We start from the raw sequence: 16920 nt of genomic DNA on the forward strand, positions 1-16920 counted from the left end.
GTCAAATTGAATATGACAGGTGACAAGAGTCGACTGGCAACAAGTCAAGTTTATTTTAAAAGTAAAACTGCGTAAATAATGTTTATTCACTATTTACCAGCTAAAAGATACAAATTAATGAGTATTTTATAAGTGACGTAGTATACAAATTATAAATATTTAATAATGTCTAAAGTTTTTAATAACGAAGGTATAAAAGCCGGTTGTATTTACAGGATAGCCCTTGAGAATTTTGTGTAAGTTCAATGAAATTTTGGCGCGCGAAAACTAACTTTCCTTGTTTCTTGAACTTATTATTATAAAAGTATGCGTTTAATTATTTCAGGACATACAAACAAGTCGTGCTATATCCAAGTCAATCATTAAATTTGATAATCGGGCCTAATGGTACAGGAAAATCGACTTTTGTTTGCGCAATCATTTTGGGTCTTTGTGGCAAAACTAGTGTTATTGGACGAGCCAAAAAGGTTTGTAGCTAAGTTAAAACCCTACATTAAATTATCCTACAAATGATTATGATTAGAACTTAGTTACCAATGATTTATACCCGTCATTTGATTTGAAACATCGAGCAAGAGTAAAGCTTACGGCAAAAGATCGTGTTTTTTGTCACAGTGCTCCTAATATTACGTTTTATATCTCAGATATCAGAGTATGTAAGAAGTGGATGTGAGGAATCTACAATAGAAATAGAACTCTATAGGAATTCCGGTGAAAGAAATGTTATAATAACAAGAAATTTTAATCTCAGAGATGTCTCTACATGGGCGATAGATCATAAAACTGTTAGAGAGAAACAAGTACTGGAATTAATAGCATCTTTAAATATACAGGTAATTTAAAAAATGTACCTCCATCTTCTTACTATTACTTATACTATGGTTAAACTAACACCTTATTACATAAATTAATAAGAAATATTGTTTTGATTCTTTAAATTTTCATCTATGTTTTTAAAGACCTACCTAAATTGATTAGTTAGACAGACAATAAAAAAAACAATAAAAGATTTTCAGTTAAAATGGCATAAAATGTAATTTAATTATGGTATTTCACTACTTTTAATGTTTCTTCTGTTCTTTTTGAGTAGTTTTTGAAGAATAAAATCTTTTTTCAATATAATATTTAGTATGCCCATCATCATGCCCACATCCCTATATAGTGTCGGCACAGTATGTACTACTTCTCCATACAATTTTATCAACCATCATCCGTATCTGAATTCACTCCCTTGTTATGCAAGTCCGTTTTATACAATCCATCCATACTATCTTTGGTCTTCCTCTACCTTTGTAGCCATCTCATTACTTTATTGTTCAGTATGCTAATACTGAGTAATAATTCTTTTTCAACACTTATCTAAAGATATTATGTATAGAGATATTTGATAGAGATGTATGGAGGAGTACATACTGTGCTGACCCTGCATAGGAATAAGGGCAAGTTGATGACACACTTTTATCTAAAACAATATTCTTAATATTTAACCTTCCAGGTTGACAATCTCTGTCAGTTACTACCACAAGACCGGGTACAGGATTTCTCTAAGATGAATCCACAGGAGTTACTTCGTAGTACATTATCTGCGGTGGGCGGACAAGAGAGTGTATCTCAGTTGGATGAATTAATAGAGTGCAGGAATAAACATAGAGGATTGTCTACTAAAGTACAGAATAACGCTCAACTATTGCAAGAGCAGATACGTCTCAATGAGAGGTTTGTTAAATCTTTCTATCATATTATCAATTCAAATGTTTGGATGCATGGATGGATGAATGTTTATTAGGTATTCAGAAAATGAATTTCTATGAAATTTGCTATGGATGTTGAACATAGTGTCTGGATGTATAGGCTCATCATCATCTCATCATTGTCTCAGGCCTTTTCTTACTCACGTGGGTCAGCACAAAGTTTTATAAACCTTTATCTGGTTGGTGCCTCACTGATGGCAATCCTACTTGGTAGGAGTGTACTTATGCTGTTGTCCACCGAATATAATTTTATGTCTCTTCAATGGTAAATTGATAAATGATCAATTGTTGGTTAGTTTGCGGAAGTCAGTAGCATTTAAAGCACCTTTAGAGATATCAATCTATATTAGTTGTGCCTATTCCCAATAATTTACATGTTAAAATACATTTTAAAACTGATTTTTTTGTCATTTTTTAAAGGTTTTAGAATTTTAGTTTATTTGAAGTATATTATTTTACTAGCTGTCGCCCGCGACTCTGTCCACGCGGAATAAAAAAAATACATAATAAGTAGCCTATGTGTTCTTTCTGAGTATGTTCTACATCTATGACAACTTTCATCGAGATTCATTAAGCCGTTCCAGAGATACCTTCAAACAAACATACATCCATCCATACAAACATTCGCATTTATTATATTAGTAAGATTGTATATTGTTTTATTTGAATAATGTATTGTGTACTTATTAATATATGCTTTAATTCTGCGCGTAATTAGTAATTAGATATAATGTACAAATGAATCCATTGAAATCTCAAGATACCTAATAACAAACATCCATCCATACATCTAAATTTCTACATCTATATCTATATATATAAAAGAAAGTCGTGTTAGTTACACTATTTATAACTCAAGAACGGCTGAATCGATTTGACTGAAAATTGGTGGGCAGGTAGCTTAGAACCAGGAAAAGGACATAGGATAATTTTTACCCCGTTTTCTATTTTGTATTCCGTGCGAACGGAGTCGCGGGTAAAAGCTAGTTTATAATATTAGTAAGATCACATACTTTAAGTATTTTCTATGCGTAAAATTTTGATATAGTAATTATTTTCAGATTAAAAACAATAATTGATGGAATGCATCAAAGAAAAGAAATAGAGAAGCAAATAGAGATATGTGAGAAGAAAAAACTCTGGTTGGAGTATCAAACACTTAGAGAACAAGTTATTGAATGCGAGAGAGATAAGAAAGAAGCTGTGAAACTTGTTAACACACACAAAAGTAAAATGGAACCTTTAGAAAAAGTCATCGATAAAGCTAAAGTGGGAATTAGTAAATTGGAACAGGAAAAATTATCAGCTGTAAGTTTTTTTTAAGTAAATATTTTTAATCATACAACACTGCACATTTTACATTAAACACGAAAGTTTATTACACAAAATATAATACCAGTAGTTTATCATCTTCTTGACCTTATCCCATTCATGTGGGTTCGGTGCACAAGGTTTTATAAACCTTAACATTTTGGCTTAATTTTTTAAAGCCGGCCGCCTGCCTGTTGTTAACCCTACTTGGGAGGAATATCTTAAAACTAAATCTTACTAATATTATAAACTAGCTTGTACCCGCGACTTCGTCCGCGCGGAGTAAAAAATAGAAAACGGGGTAAAAATTATCCTATGTCCGTTTCCTGGTTCTAACCTACCTGCCCACCAATTTTCAGTCAAATCGATTCAGCCGTTCTTGAGTTATAAATAGTGTAACTAACACGACTTTCTTTTATATATATATATATAGATGTGAATGTTTCTCGTTTTGTTTATTTTTTATGTAAATTACTTTTAAAATACACTACCAATAGAAATTAGTAATTAAACATTATAAATATAACAAAATTTTAAGCTCTCATCGTTAGGTAGTGATCATAATAGTAGTTATTTATCTTACTAATCTTATTAATGTGAATGTTTAGATGGATGTTTGTTTGAAGGTATCTCCGAACTGCTTAACGGATCTTTTTGAAATTTGACACAGATGTAGAACATAGTTTGGAAGAACATATAGGCTACTTATTACGTTTTTTTCCGCAAGGACGGAGTCGCAGGCGACAGCTAATTAATTACAATTAAATTTTATCTAATTGTTTTCACTAAATATGGCCACAAATGTATGGATTTCAACAAAACTGTATTTACCTTGTGTAGACATTATATTTAATAAAAAATCTATAAATGTATATGTAGAAATGTAGAAAGAATTATATAAAGAAGTATTAAACTTGTATACATATCTTTTCATCTTTTTATTTACAGAACCGTGAAATTAATTCACTAAAAGACAGTATAAAGGAAGCTATCAGTTCTGCCCGACAACAAGAATATACTTTGAAAGATCTGGAAGCCGCTCTGCAAGAAAAATTAGAACGACATCAGAATAAAGAGAGAGAATTACTTGAAGCTAATGCTAAATTGGAAAAGTTGAGGAATGATAAGAAAATGTTAATTGAAAAGATCGGTGATGGTAATAATTTTAATTAAATATTTCTCTTATACTCGCTGTTATAAGATCAAAATGCACAAAATACTTTAAAAATTATATAAATATTGTTGTTTATATTAATATCAACCAGATGGCTGTTGCCTGCGACTCCGTCTGCATATAATTAAATAAAACACTTGCACAGTTCTACATTTGTGCCAAATTTCATCAAGATCTGTTGAGCCGTTCCAGATATACCTTTAAACAAACATTCATCCCTCCATCCATACAAACATTCGCATTTGTACTATTTGTAAGATTAAAAATATGGTAAATTTTTAGGAATCTTACTTATTTATCGAACATTTAAAAAAAATTATACCATACAATGAGCCACAGAGCGTCGGTGGCCCAGGTGTTAAGTACTTGACTTGCAATCTGCAGGTCCTGGGTTCAAATCCCGCCATGTACCAATGTGTTTTTCGATTTTCGATTTACACAGTACATTTATCCGACTTACTTACGGTGAAGGAAAACATCGTGATGCTGCACATATCTGAGAAGAAATTCAATGATATGTGTGAAGTCAACCCGCACTTGACTGTGGTTGACTATGTCCTAGTCACCCCTAACTTGGGGTAGGCTCCGAGCCACTCAGTGGGGACGTATAGTGAGCTGATGATGATGATGATACCATACAATATTTTTGAAGATCAAATTTAATCCTAAAATAAATAAATTATAACCAATATTTCCAGAGACACAAATAAAAATGGAACTAGCAGAGTTACAAAAGCCGATTTCCATAAACAATGCGACAATAGAGAGATTCAAGAAACACAAGCTGGAATTACAATATGACCTTGAGAATAATATCAAACCACAGATTAGATTGTTCCAGAACAAGTAAGTTTTTTTAATTCTTTCTTTAAATGTGAATATCTGATGTCACTTCAGACATAGCGACCTTAATATATGGACAGGCTATAAACCGTTGTTTTTGTGCCTATTTGATTTTTGCCATTTTGGATCTGATACTTAGGAACTTCAGTATGTTCAAGTGGGAATAAATCAAAAGCTATAATTTCAAAACAATGACCTTTTTATTAATATCAGTCCATTAAATTATTCAAACTTTCTTGACAAATTATCATAAACCAATGTTGATGTTTGGATGGATGGATGTTTGTTTGAATGTATCTCCAGAACGGCTCAACGTATCTTGATGAAATTTGCCACAGATGTAGAACATAGTCTGGAAGAACAAATAGGCTAACTTATTAAGTTTTTTTTTATTTCCGCGCGGACGGAGTCGCGTATACAACTAGTATATTTATAAAAAGTAACACGTGTTTAGATTTCCGGATTTCCTGGAAGTTTATAAGCGAGAACTTTAGTTCAGAGAGAAACCTCTACAAGCGAGAACTTCAGTTTAGAGAGAAACCTCTACAAGCGAGATCTTCCGTTTAGAGAGAAACCTCTACAAGCGAGAACTTCAGTTTAGAGAGAAACCTCTACAAGCGAGATCTTCCGTTTAGAGAGAAACCTCTACAAGCGAGAACTTCAGTTTAGAGAGAAACCTCTACAAGCGAGATCTTCCGTTTAGAGAGAAACCTCTACAAGCGAGAACTTCAGTTTAGAGAGAAACCTCTACAAGCGAGAACTTCAGTTTAGAGAGAAACCTCTACAAGCGAGATCTTCCGTTTAGAGAGAAACCTCTACAAGCGAGAACTTCAGTTTAGAGAGAAACCTCTACAAGCGAGATCTTCCGTTTAGAGAGAAACCTCTACAAGCGAGAACTTCAGTTTAGAGAGAAACCTCTACAAGCGAGAACTTCAGTTTAGAGAGAAACCTCTACAAGCGAGATCTTCCGTTTAGAGAGAAACCTCTACAAGCGAGAACTTCAGTTTAGAGAGAAACCTCTACAAGCGAGATCTTCCGTTTAGAGAGAAACCTCTACAAGCGAGAACTTCAGTTTAGAGAGAAACCTCTACAAGCGAGAACTTTAGTTTAGAGAGAAACCTCTATAAGCGAGAAAAAAAGACTATATTCGATTTATCTTAGTTTCTTAACCTAATTATATTTTTTTTCAGAATAAATAACTTAGAAAATGTAGATGCTAAGCGACTAGAAGTTCTAAGAGCTTACAGTGAGGATTGCTACAAGGCGGTGATGTGGCTCAGAGATAATAAACATATGTTCTCAAGACCTGTATATGAACCTATGATGTTAGAAGTAAGTATCTATCTATATTTTTTATATTTACTGGTCCCCTTGTATATTTTTAAAAGCTTCTAATAGCAGAGTCCTATATTATTTAACAATGCTTAAATTTTTTTGGTACACTTTACTAAGAACATTGACACGTTAATTTCAAATCTAAAATCTAAAAAATCTAATATCATATATATTAGATTTTTTTTTTTTTATTTTACAAATTTTGATAAGGTATTAATTCAAAAGCACTCCTAAAAACAGCTTTTGCTAGTATTTTTAAAATCTTTTAAGTCATTTAATTTTACTCTAGCACTTAGAAACATTACTCGTACACTATAAAAGAAATTTAGCATCGATTTTTCATACAAAGTGTAAACGTCCATACAATTATGTATCCGAGTTAGAAATTGGTTATTTTTTTATGCTTATATATATGATGTTTATTCTTTCTATTGCAAAACCTTTTAATTTTTTTTATTTATCACTATTTTAGTATATATTATTTAATTTACACAAATAGCTTACAAATTAATTATCTACCAGATAAATTTCACGGATGCAAAGTTCGCTCGTTACTTAGAAGCGACAGTGCCGGCGCGAGATCTCGCAGCTTTCACTTTCGAGAGCAGCGCAGATATGAACCTATTCCTACAGAAAGTGAGACGAGAACGCGGTCTGAAGTTAGTCAATGCTATTTGCAGTTCGAATCCTGCGACAACACATAGACCTGATATCACTCAGCTTAGGTGAGATTTATTATTTGTAAATACATTTATGTGCACACACTCATACATATACACATTCATACATGTACACAAAAGTACATAGAATCAGAATTTACGGTTAGATTTCAGTGACGCATCTTTATTGTAATATCTAGCTGTCACCCGTGACTTTGTCCGTGCGGAAATAAAAAAAAACTTAATAAGTAGCCTATATGTGTTCTTGCAGTGCTTTATATGTATGGAAAATTTCATCAAGATCCGTTGAGCCGTTTTGGAGATAGCTTCAAACAAACATCCATCTATCCATCCATCTAAACATTCGCATTTATAATATTATAAATCCAAATGTTTAGTTGGATGGATGTTTGTTTGAATATATCTCCAAAACGGCTCAACTTAATGAAATTTGGCACAAATGTAGAAAATAATCTCAAAACTCATCGTGTTTTTTTTAATACCGCGCGGACGAAATCGCAGGCGACAACTAGTTACACATACATACATAAAAAATAAATGTTATATTTCCAGCTACCTAGGTTTTTACACATATATAATAGACACTATAAACGGTCCGGAGCCTATCATCAACTATTTGTGCAGACAGTATGGAATACACAGGATACCTATAGGCAATGATCATACATACAAAAATAGCGCTAAAGTACCCTCTAATATTACACATTTCTTTACTGGTGAGTGACTTTTTTTTAATTTAATTCAAGGGATTGCGATATTTTTCTCGCTTGTAGAGGTTTCTCTGAGAGCGTTGGTGGCTCAGAGGTTAAGCACTTGACTTGCAATCTGCTGGTCCTGGGTTCGAATCCCGTCATGTACCAATGTGTTTTTCGGTTTATATATGTACATTTATCTGACGTTCTTACTGTGAAGGAAAACATCGTGATGCTGCACATATCTGAGAAGTAATTCAAAGATATGTGTTAAGTCAACTCGCACTGGGCTATGGTTGACTATGACCTAGTCACACTTAACTTGGAGTAGGGTCCGAGCCCCTCAGTGACGTATAATTAGCTGATGATGATAAGAGGTTTCTCTCTAAATCATGTTTCTCGCTCATGTATGGAGTTCTACCGGCACAACTCTCGCTTATAGAGGTTTTTTACTCAATGTTCTAACTAAGAACACTTGGTCATTAAAAAAAACTTAGTAAGTAGTCCAATGTGAATTTGTTGTAAAATTTTCAGATAGTAGAAAAAAAATGTAGAAAATCATTACTTTTTGTTTAATACAAACTGTACAGTTTAACAGTTTTTTTAGTTTATTTACATCAAAAATATACATATTGGGTAAAAAAATTATGAATTATTTTACCAATATTTTCTTAGTAATATTTTAGGATTTCGTAGAGTACTGAATTTGAAATTAAATTTAATTAATATAAGTCATAAATTACTTTTTTTTTTTTCAGAAAACCACAGATTCAGTGTACGAGTGTCAGCTTACAGCGGTGTCAAAAGCAGTTCTATTATAGAGATACGTCCGGCGAGACTTTTGGCTAACACCGTTGATGTCGACCAAATACATAGCCTTAATAACCAGTAAGTATACAAATCAGTAAGTATACATTCCAGTTAGTATACATTCCAGTTAGTATACATTCCAGTTAGTATACATTCCAGTTAGTATATATACCAGTTAGTATACATACAAGTTAGTATAAACACCAGTTAGTATACATACAAGTTAGTACACATACCAGTTAGTATACAAACCAGTTAGTACACATACCAGTTAGTATAGTAACTTTAGATCTGTCGGTGTACTAACTAGTGAATATACAGTCTAGTTAGTGTACTACCCAGTTTTCGTAACAACTAGTTAGTGTATTATTTTAGAAGTATACCGGCTAGTTAGTGTACTAATTTGGGAGTATATTGGCTAGTTAGTGTGTCTAACAGTTGATAAAGTAAGTAGTAGGTGTACTAACTTGTGAGTATACTAACTAGTGAGTTTATCAATTATTTAGTATATAAGTTAACAGTTATTTGAACTACCTGATTTATTTAAATGAATACTTCTTTAATATTTTTTTCTTTGGAATTGAATTAAGAATACCAACTAGCAATGCTTTATCTTTTTACACTTACTAATATTATAAATGCGAATGTTTAGTTGAATGGGTGTTTTTATTTTTATATTATAAAGTGGCAAATGAGCAAGCGGTCACATGAATTCGCCGAAATGGCGAAGCGACCGCTTCCCATAGACATTCGCAATTGCAGATGCGTTACCTTCTCTCAATCGACGAAGGAGGAGACGCAGAAAAAGATAATATGTAACTTTCTGTGCATCTCCTCCTCCATCAAATCCACATCCTTTTACCATCCTTTCCTTATAAGAAAAGGATGGGAAGGGAAAGAGGACTAAGATTAGGCCTCCGGACAAGGTTACAAGTTATCTCCAGAACTACTCAACAGATCTTAATGAAAATTGTCACAGATGTAGAACATAGTCTGGAAGAACACATAGACTACTTATTAAGTCTTTTTTTATATTTCGCACGGACGAAGTCGCGGATGACTACTAGTGATGTATATAAAATTTCTAGATTAGCCAAACATCAAGAGACATCTCAGCAGCATCATATTAGGATGCAGGAGATTGACAACAAACTGATGTCTCTCGAGGCCGAGTTGAATAAATTGAATGCAGCGAGGAGAAGTATTCATGAAAACGTAGAAAAGGTATGCATTTATAGATTTTTTTATTGCCTAAATTGTCAAGTTAAGTAACTTTTTTTTTTTTTTTGAACCTTTTTTTGATTTTTTTTTGACATAAATTTCATCAAATTTACATTCTTGTTTAACAAATACGTTAAATAGTTTTACTGGCTTTGGAATTTATGATAATAATTAAAAATATTAAATTACTTTAATAAATAATATCAAGTGAAAAGAAAAAAAATATTTTCTACAATATTTAAAAAAAAAACTTTTTTTTAAATTTTTTGGATTGTCAAATTTCCAGGTTAGAACACTTTCCGCACAAATCCGTCTACAAACGAAGAAGGTTGAAGATATAGAGAATGAACCGACGTTGAATATAGAACAAGAGAGAAGTAGATGTAAGAGGAAACAGCGGGAGTGTGTCATAAAATTGTGTCAATGTCATCAAGAATTGACCGGCACTATGAGAAGGTTACAGGATAAAGTCATTAGTATGGAGATTTGTAAGGTAAAACAACATCTGTTATACAAATGTGCCTCTTTCAGTAAAATTCCACGAACACACAGAAAAAAGACTTCAAGTGTGGTGCCGGAGACATAATTAGTTCTCTTTCTCTTCCTACTCTTTTCTTATTAAGAAATGATAGGAAGGGAAAGTAGATTTGACAAAAGAGGGGACGCATAGGAAGGGGAAATATTCTCTTTCTGTACGTCCGATCCTCTGTCAATTAGAGATAGGTAATACATCTGAATTTGTCTAACTCTAATGAAAATGTCTATGGGTAGAGGTCGATTTGATATTTCAGCAAATTTATATAGCTTTTCGTTTGTCACTTTTTGATATATTATATATAATAACTAGCTGTCGCCCGCGACTCCGTCCGCGTGCAGGAAAAAAAAACTTAATAGCGGTATGAATTTTTTCTCGCCTTTTAAACCTTCCCTAGACCTCCACAAACATTTCAAGACTAAGATAAGATAAATCCGTTCAGCCGTTCTCGAGTTTTAGTGAGACTAACGAACAGCAATTCATTTATATATATATGTAGATAAAAATCTGTTTTGTGTTTGTTCAAAAACTAAACATGTTTTATTAAAAAAAAAATTTGGTAATTTTTTTTTATCTTCAGGTTAAATTAGATTACAACAGAAATTCCATTGTACACGAGGAGAGTAAACTGAGAGAATTGAAAAACGACATGAGAAATGTACAGGTATGGTAGTTAATTAGTAATTTACTGTATTTTTTTAAACAAATAATTTGTAAAAAAAAATTTTTATTACAGGCAACATTAGAAAATATAGAGAATCAACTTATCCGTGTTAAAACGAAAGCTAAAGAGAAGCTAAACGAAGCAAAAAGGTCTTGTAACAACAAACTACCTAATGACCCAGACTTTCCTCACACTGAAGACTTTGCAGTACTGCCTAGTGAGATCAATGAACTCATGACACACTGCTTCGAGCTGCAGGCCAGAGTCAATTGTATGGATGAAGGAGACGAGAGGGTATGACACTTACTCTACACCACTTTACCAGATTACATGATTGTAGCCAATATTACACAAATATAGCCGAAATCACACAACTATAGCCGAAATTACACAACTATAGCCAATATTACACAACTATAGCCGAAATTACACAACTATAGCCAATATTACACAACTATAGCCGAAATTACACAACTACGGCCGAAATCACACAACTATAGCCGAAATCACACAACTATAGCCGAAATTACACAACTATAGCCAATATTACACAACTATAGCCGAAATTACACAACTATAGCCAATATTACACAACTATAGCCGAAATTACACAACTACGGCCGAAATCACACAACTATAGCCGAAATCACACAACTATAGCCGAAATTACACAACTGTAGCCGAAATCACACAACTATAGCCGAAATTACACAACTACGGCCGAAATCACACAACTATAGCTGAATTTACACAACTATAGCCGAAATTACACAACTGTAGCCGAAATTACACAACTATAGCCGAAATTACACAACTATAGCCGAAATTACACAACTAGCCAAAATTACACAACTATGGCTGAAATTACACAACTACAGCCGAAATTACACAGCTATAGACGAAATTACACAACTACAGCCGAAATTGCACAACTATTGTCGATATTACACGATTGCAGATACACTACTGAAGATGATAGTTCATGACTGTAGCCAATATTACAACACTGAAATCGGTTGTTCGCGATTATAGCTGATACTAGTCATCTTTAGCCAATATTACACAGTGTAGTCAATATTAAGTTTAGTACTGATTTTTTTAGAATTCAGATCCAGATAAAACTGTATTTATACGTTTGCTCGATCTGAAGCGACTGCCCAGTATACGTACGATTCTGGATTATATCTAAAGGAACCTTTACACCACTGAAGATGATAGTTCACGATTGTAGGTGAAATTATACGACTTTAGTCAACACTACTGAATTATAATATTTAGGTTTTATGATAAACAATTACTATTTATCAATTAATAGTGAAATTAAAGAAATTGATTAACTTGTGGGAGGTAGAGGAGAGTAAGGCAGAGAAAGAGAGTGAGAGAGAGAGAGAGATGACAATTTATCTGATACTATGTGACTGCCTCCTTTGATAGTTGAAAAGTTTATGTCTTAGTGTAGTTTTAAAATAGACTCATCTTTTTCTAGGCAATAAAAGAGTACGAAGAACGTGAACAGATGATAGCAAAGTTGAAAAATGATGTAGAGAGTTCAGGAGATGTCAGCAAACAACTAGAAATCAAAATGAACCGTATCAAGTAAGTTATTTTAAATGTTAAATTTTTTTTTTGTCAAATTTTTGTTCCTTCCTAGCTCTGTTCCTGGTTGTCCGATTTTTTTTATTCTTCCTTTATTCGAAAGGTAATCCATGTCATTTAGTTTAATATTTTTCAAAATTAAAATATAACCAGTAGTTTTCTTTTTTTTGTGCATTTAGATCGAAATGGTTGCCACCGTTAGAAGCGTTACTTCGAGATATAGATAAAACATTCGGCGATATGTTTGAGAAGCTCGGCTGTGCGGGGGAAATCAAACTGGATAAAGCTGGAGCTGATGTGAGTATAAATGTCTATCAGAGTCGTTAATTTGTGTTATTAAGTCTAGTTTTAGTATTAAATGTAGACTCAAAGTGACATGCGCGTGCGCAGTATGAGATATGGTACAGAACAAAAACTGAAAATATCGTAATTCTGCATATATCTGAGAAGAAAATTCAAAGATGTTTGAAGTCAACTCGTACTGGACCAGCGTGGTTTAATAATGGGATTTTAGTGATTTTTTTTCATTCCAGTCACTCAGTATTGGTAATTTTCTCACTGGAATGCCAGTCGAGTGATTTTTATTGACTCGTCATGAAAATTTCTTGTTAAAATAAATCATGTTTTTGATTAGAACTAATTTGACTGATATAAGAAGTTTCTTGATTACGTATGATAGGTTTAGTTTGAAGGAAAATCCTATTTTTTTATATTTTGTTTAGATTTTTTTTAGAGTAACTTTTACATTAATGTGAAGTCTTTCGACTGTCATGAGGGTTATCTGACATGTCCGAGCGGGCGTCGACTTGCGGGTATTCCAATAAAATAACTGTTGTAATAATTATCACAATTATAACTATCGATGATACAATCATGTCATTACTAAACTAATTTAGATTTGTTAAGATAGAATTAGATTTAAGTATAGTAACGTCCACCGAGCACGTGGTTGCGTGCGCACCTTATGACGATTCAAACCGAACTGACAGATTTGTCAAGATGGCCGCCCTACCATATTCGTTATGGGTATTGACTGCGCCAACATATGTATTATTAATATTGTTTTATTCGTTTTAAAATTTTGGTCACTCGAGTTTTATATTCCGAGTGACATGAGAAAAAAAAATCACTCAAGTCTTATCACTAGCGTGGTTGACTATGTCCTAGTTACCCCTAACTTAGGGTAGTTACTAAACCCCTCAGTGGGTACTCCAGCTGATGATGGATATTTGAATGTACTGTGTGCAGGAGGACTACGACAAGTACGGTGTAAGTATACTGGTGAGGTTCCGCAGCTCGGAGCAGTTGGCGCAGCTGACGAGACATGCGCAGTCTGGGGGGGAGCGCGCTCTCACCACCGCCATATACCTCATGGCGCTGCAGAGACGTACCACTGTACCCTTCAGGTATACCACACCTCATGACACCATATGTCGCATATACACCTTAATCTGACACATCAGTGGATCTAACACGAATTATTCTGACCATCGTCTTTTTTTTTACATACGTCATCTTAATCACAACAGTCTTTGTATCCTCTTCATCATCGTCATTATTAACCTACCCTTATCCCTATGGAGGGTTGGCACAGTATTGTACTTCTCCATACATCTCTATCAGCCGTCATATCTGAATTTACCCCCTTCTTACGCATATCCTCTTTCACACAATCCATCCATACATTTGGTTTTCCTCTACCATTATAGCCATCCACATTCAATCTTATTACTTTTTTCTTTATTGGTTAACAATAACATTTCCAAACCACGCTAAACTTCGTATCATCTTTAATTTGTAATGACATTTTTGATAAACTTTATGTCCAATACAGGAATTTTAATACAATTTTTTTTTTAATTATACGATGGTGGTTATCACAAATGTTCGTATTAAGTCAGTTGATCTCTAAATCCTAAATCTGATGATCCCTTTTGCATACGATTAGTATAATTAGTAAAATTTATTGTATCCATGTTTTTTAACACATTTATTAAAAACTAGCTCTCACCCACGACTCCGTCCGCGCGGAATAAAAAATAGAAAACGGGGTAAAAATTATCCTATGTCCATTTCCTGGTTCTAAGCTACCTGCCCACCAATTTTCAGTCAAATCGATTCAGCCGTTCTTGAGTTATAAATAGTGTAACTAACACGACTTTCTTTTATATATATAGATATAATTTGTTAATAATTTTATCATTGTTGAATAAAAAAATAATGACCACACATTAAGTTATATTACCTGTTCTCTTTTTTCTGGTCATAAAAAATAAAAGTGTACAATAGATGCGTGGATGAAATCAACCAAGGTATGGACGCGATCAACGAGCGCAAGATGTTCCAGCTTCTGGTGCAGGTCACCACCGAGTGTGATAACGCCCAGTACTTTCTACTTACCCCCAAAGTTAGTAAACACATCTCACTAAATTATCTGGTACGGTAAGAAAAAACTGAAAATTTTTTTTTGATATCAAAAGTTCTTGTCGTACTTTGAGATCCAAAAGGTTCGTTTAGACATAAGCTAGAATTGTACAATAGAGAAAAAAATACATACGTTTGTCTCTCTGAATCGACTGCCAGGCATTTTTCGAACAATTCCAGATTTTGTCTAAATATAAATTAACTTTTAGTGTACATTTTAGGTACTTAATCTAATTTTAAGGAACAATCAGTATACCTGTGTGGTGTTAAGAGCTAGAGCTTTCCACGAGAAATAAAATTTTAGAGTTGTATTAAACTTTCGGTCCTTCAAGTCGGATTTTAATACACTCGAACCTGGATAAGCAAGAATTCAAGGGACCGTGATATTTTTTCCTACTTATAGAAATTTCTCGCTTATAAAGGTCTCTCGTATGTGCATTTTCTACTGTATTTAAAAAAAAATCATTCGCTTTTAAAACTATGTGGTAAATGGTCCTTCGAGTCGGATTTTCATATCCCATTAAAACGGTTCTAAAATTTGAAATTGTACTTAATTATTATTATTTAATTCCAGTTGCTGACTAATCTAGAATATAATTCCAAGATAACTGTGCACACTATCATGAACGGACCTCGTGTGATGCATCACAGCAAGTGGAAGTGTCAACAGTTTATTGATAACGCAAGGAAATATATGTCGACTCAGTAAGTATTGTAACATTAGATCTACATACATTTGTACTACACTGTATTGTATAAATGGACTGGCTATTACACGTGGTATTTTGTGCCTATTTGATTTTCGACATATTAGCGCTCATAGATGAGGTGTGTTTAAATCGGAACGTAGCAAAAGCTGACAGTTTTAAGCAATTACCTATCTATTTATAGAGATCATTGGTATTAATTGTCGTTCCTTTCTTACTCTTTGAATAATACCATCAAATATAAGTGTCACAGCTGTCATTGTGACGTCATCATTACATAGAGTAAAAGGATACCAGAATGGATATTGAATAAGTCAAAGGCATAATTATTTCCATCTTTTTTTGTCTTCCTTCATTCTTTAATTCTACAAACCTGGTGATAGATATATACATAGAATATTGGAAGAAAACACGCGATAATATCTAGAATTTTCCATAACTTACCCCCTTTTTCTAGTTTTTGAAAAATGAATCTCTTGTTATATCAGTGGACCAATATTTACTACATAGTATATTATTGGAATCAATTATATGCCAAAAAAGTTGATTATTAATATTTTAATATGGATAAAGAAGAAAAACACTTAAATAACCGTCAGTTTTCACTACCAAAGAACTTGTACAAAAACATTTCTTCTGTCTTTTTTGTTCTATCGTCAGTGGAAACCGACCATTACATTTAGTACTTGTTAAATCCAAAGACAGTGAGAAATACTTAGACGGTAAAGTTAGCTTTATATTCTTGTATTTGTACATTTTTTTACAGTTTAGTTTAAGTTTTTTAAAGAAATATTTGTGTTTCTTATTGAATTATGTTTAAAATAAAACATTTTTTATAAGCAGTTCTTTTATTTATCATTAATACATATTGTAAAAGTAAAAAAAATAAATAATAGCGATGCGTAATTTTTTAAAGATCTTGCCATCATTATTTTTTATTATATTTGTTAATTCTAGTGTAAGACTTAGGATTAGCTTTTTGAATCCAATTTGCATTACATATATTATTTGTTACATATTCAATTACTAGCTGTCGCCTGCCACTCTGTCCAAGCGGAATTTAAAAAAAAATTAAGTAACCTATGTGTTATTCCAGACTATGCTTTAGATATATGCCATATTCCATCAAGATCCATTGTGCCGTTCTGGAGATACATTCAAACAAACATCCATCCAT

The 16920-nt window shown here is 33.0% G+C and overlaps 1 protein-coding gene across 1 annotated transcript; it reads left to right on the forward strand.

Annotated features, from left to right (window-relative positions):
• Window positions 1-43: 43 nt before the first annotated feature.
• LOC106721173 (structural maintenance of chromosomes protein 5) lies at window positions 44-16363 on the forward strand. Its single transcript, XM_045684097.1, has 20 exons — window positions 44-236; window positions 326-467; window positions 645-833; window positions 1496-1716; window positions 2813-3059; window positions 4011-4218; window positions 4935-5082; window positions 6270-6411; window positions 6937-7139; window positions 7647-7810; window positions 8545-8674; window positions 9685-9820; window positions 10104-10310; window positions 10933-11016; window positions 11089-11310; window positions 12503-12612; window positions 12792-12909; window positions 13861-14018; window positions 14902-15019; window positions 15611-16363. Exons 1-20 carry the CDS (start codon window positions 166-168, stop codon window positions 15743-15745), a joined length of 3153 nt encoding a protein of 1050 aa, XP_045540053.1. The 5' UTR covers window positions 44-165; the 3' UTR covers window positions 15746-16363.
• Window positions 16364-16920: the final 557 nt, after the last annotated feature.

Source organism: Papilio machaon, chromosome 25 (genome assembly GCF_912999745.1).
Source record: "Papilio machaon chromosome 25, ilPapMach1.1, whole genome shotgun sequence".
Classification (NCBI taxonomy): Eukaryota; Metazoa; Arthropoda; class Insecta; order Lepidoptera; family Papilionidae; genus Papilio; species Papilio machaon.

Bases quoted from the DNA above. Each gene is read 5' to 3' on its own strand.
- LOC106721173 (XM_045684097.1), top strand. From the start codon at position 166: ATGTCTAAAGTTTTTAATAACGAAGGTATAAAAGCCGGTTGTATTTAC. The intron at 237-325 runs GTAAGTTCAATG...TAATTATTTCAG, and splicing joins ATAGCCCTTGAGAATTTTGT to GACATACAAACAAGTCGTGC. The intron at 14,019-14,901 runs GTATACCACACC...AGTGTACAATAG, and splicing joins CGTACCACTGTACCCTTCAG to ATGCGTGGATGAAATCAACC.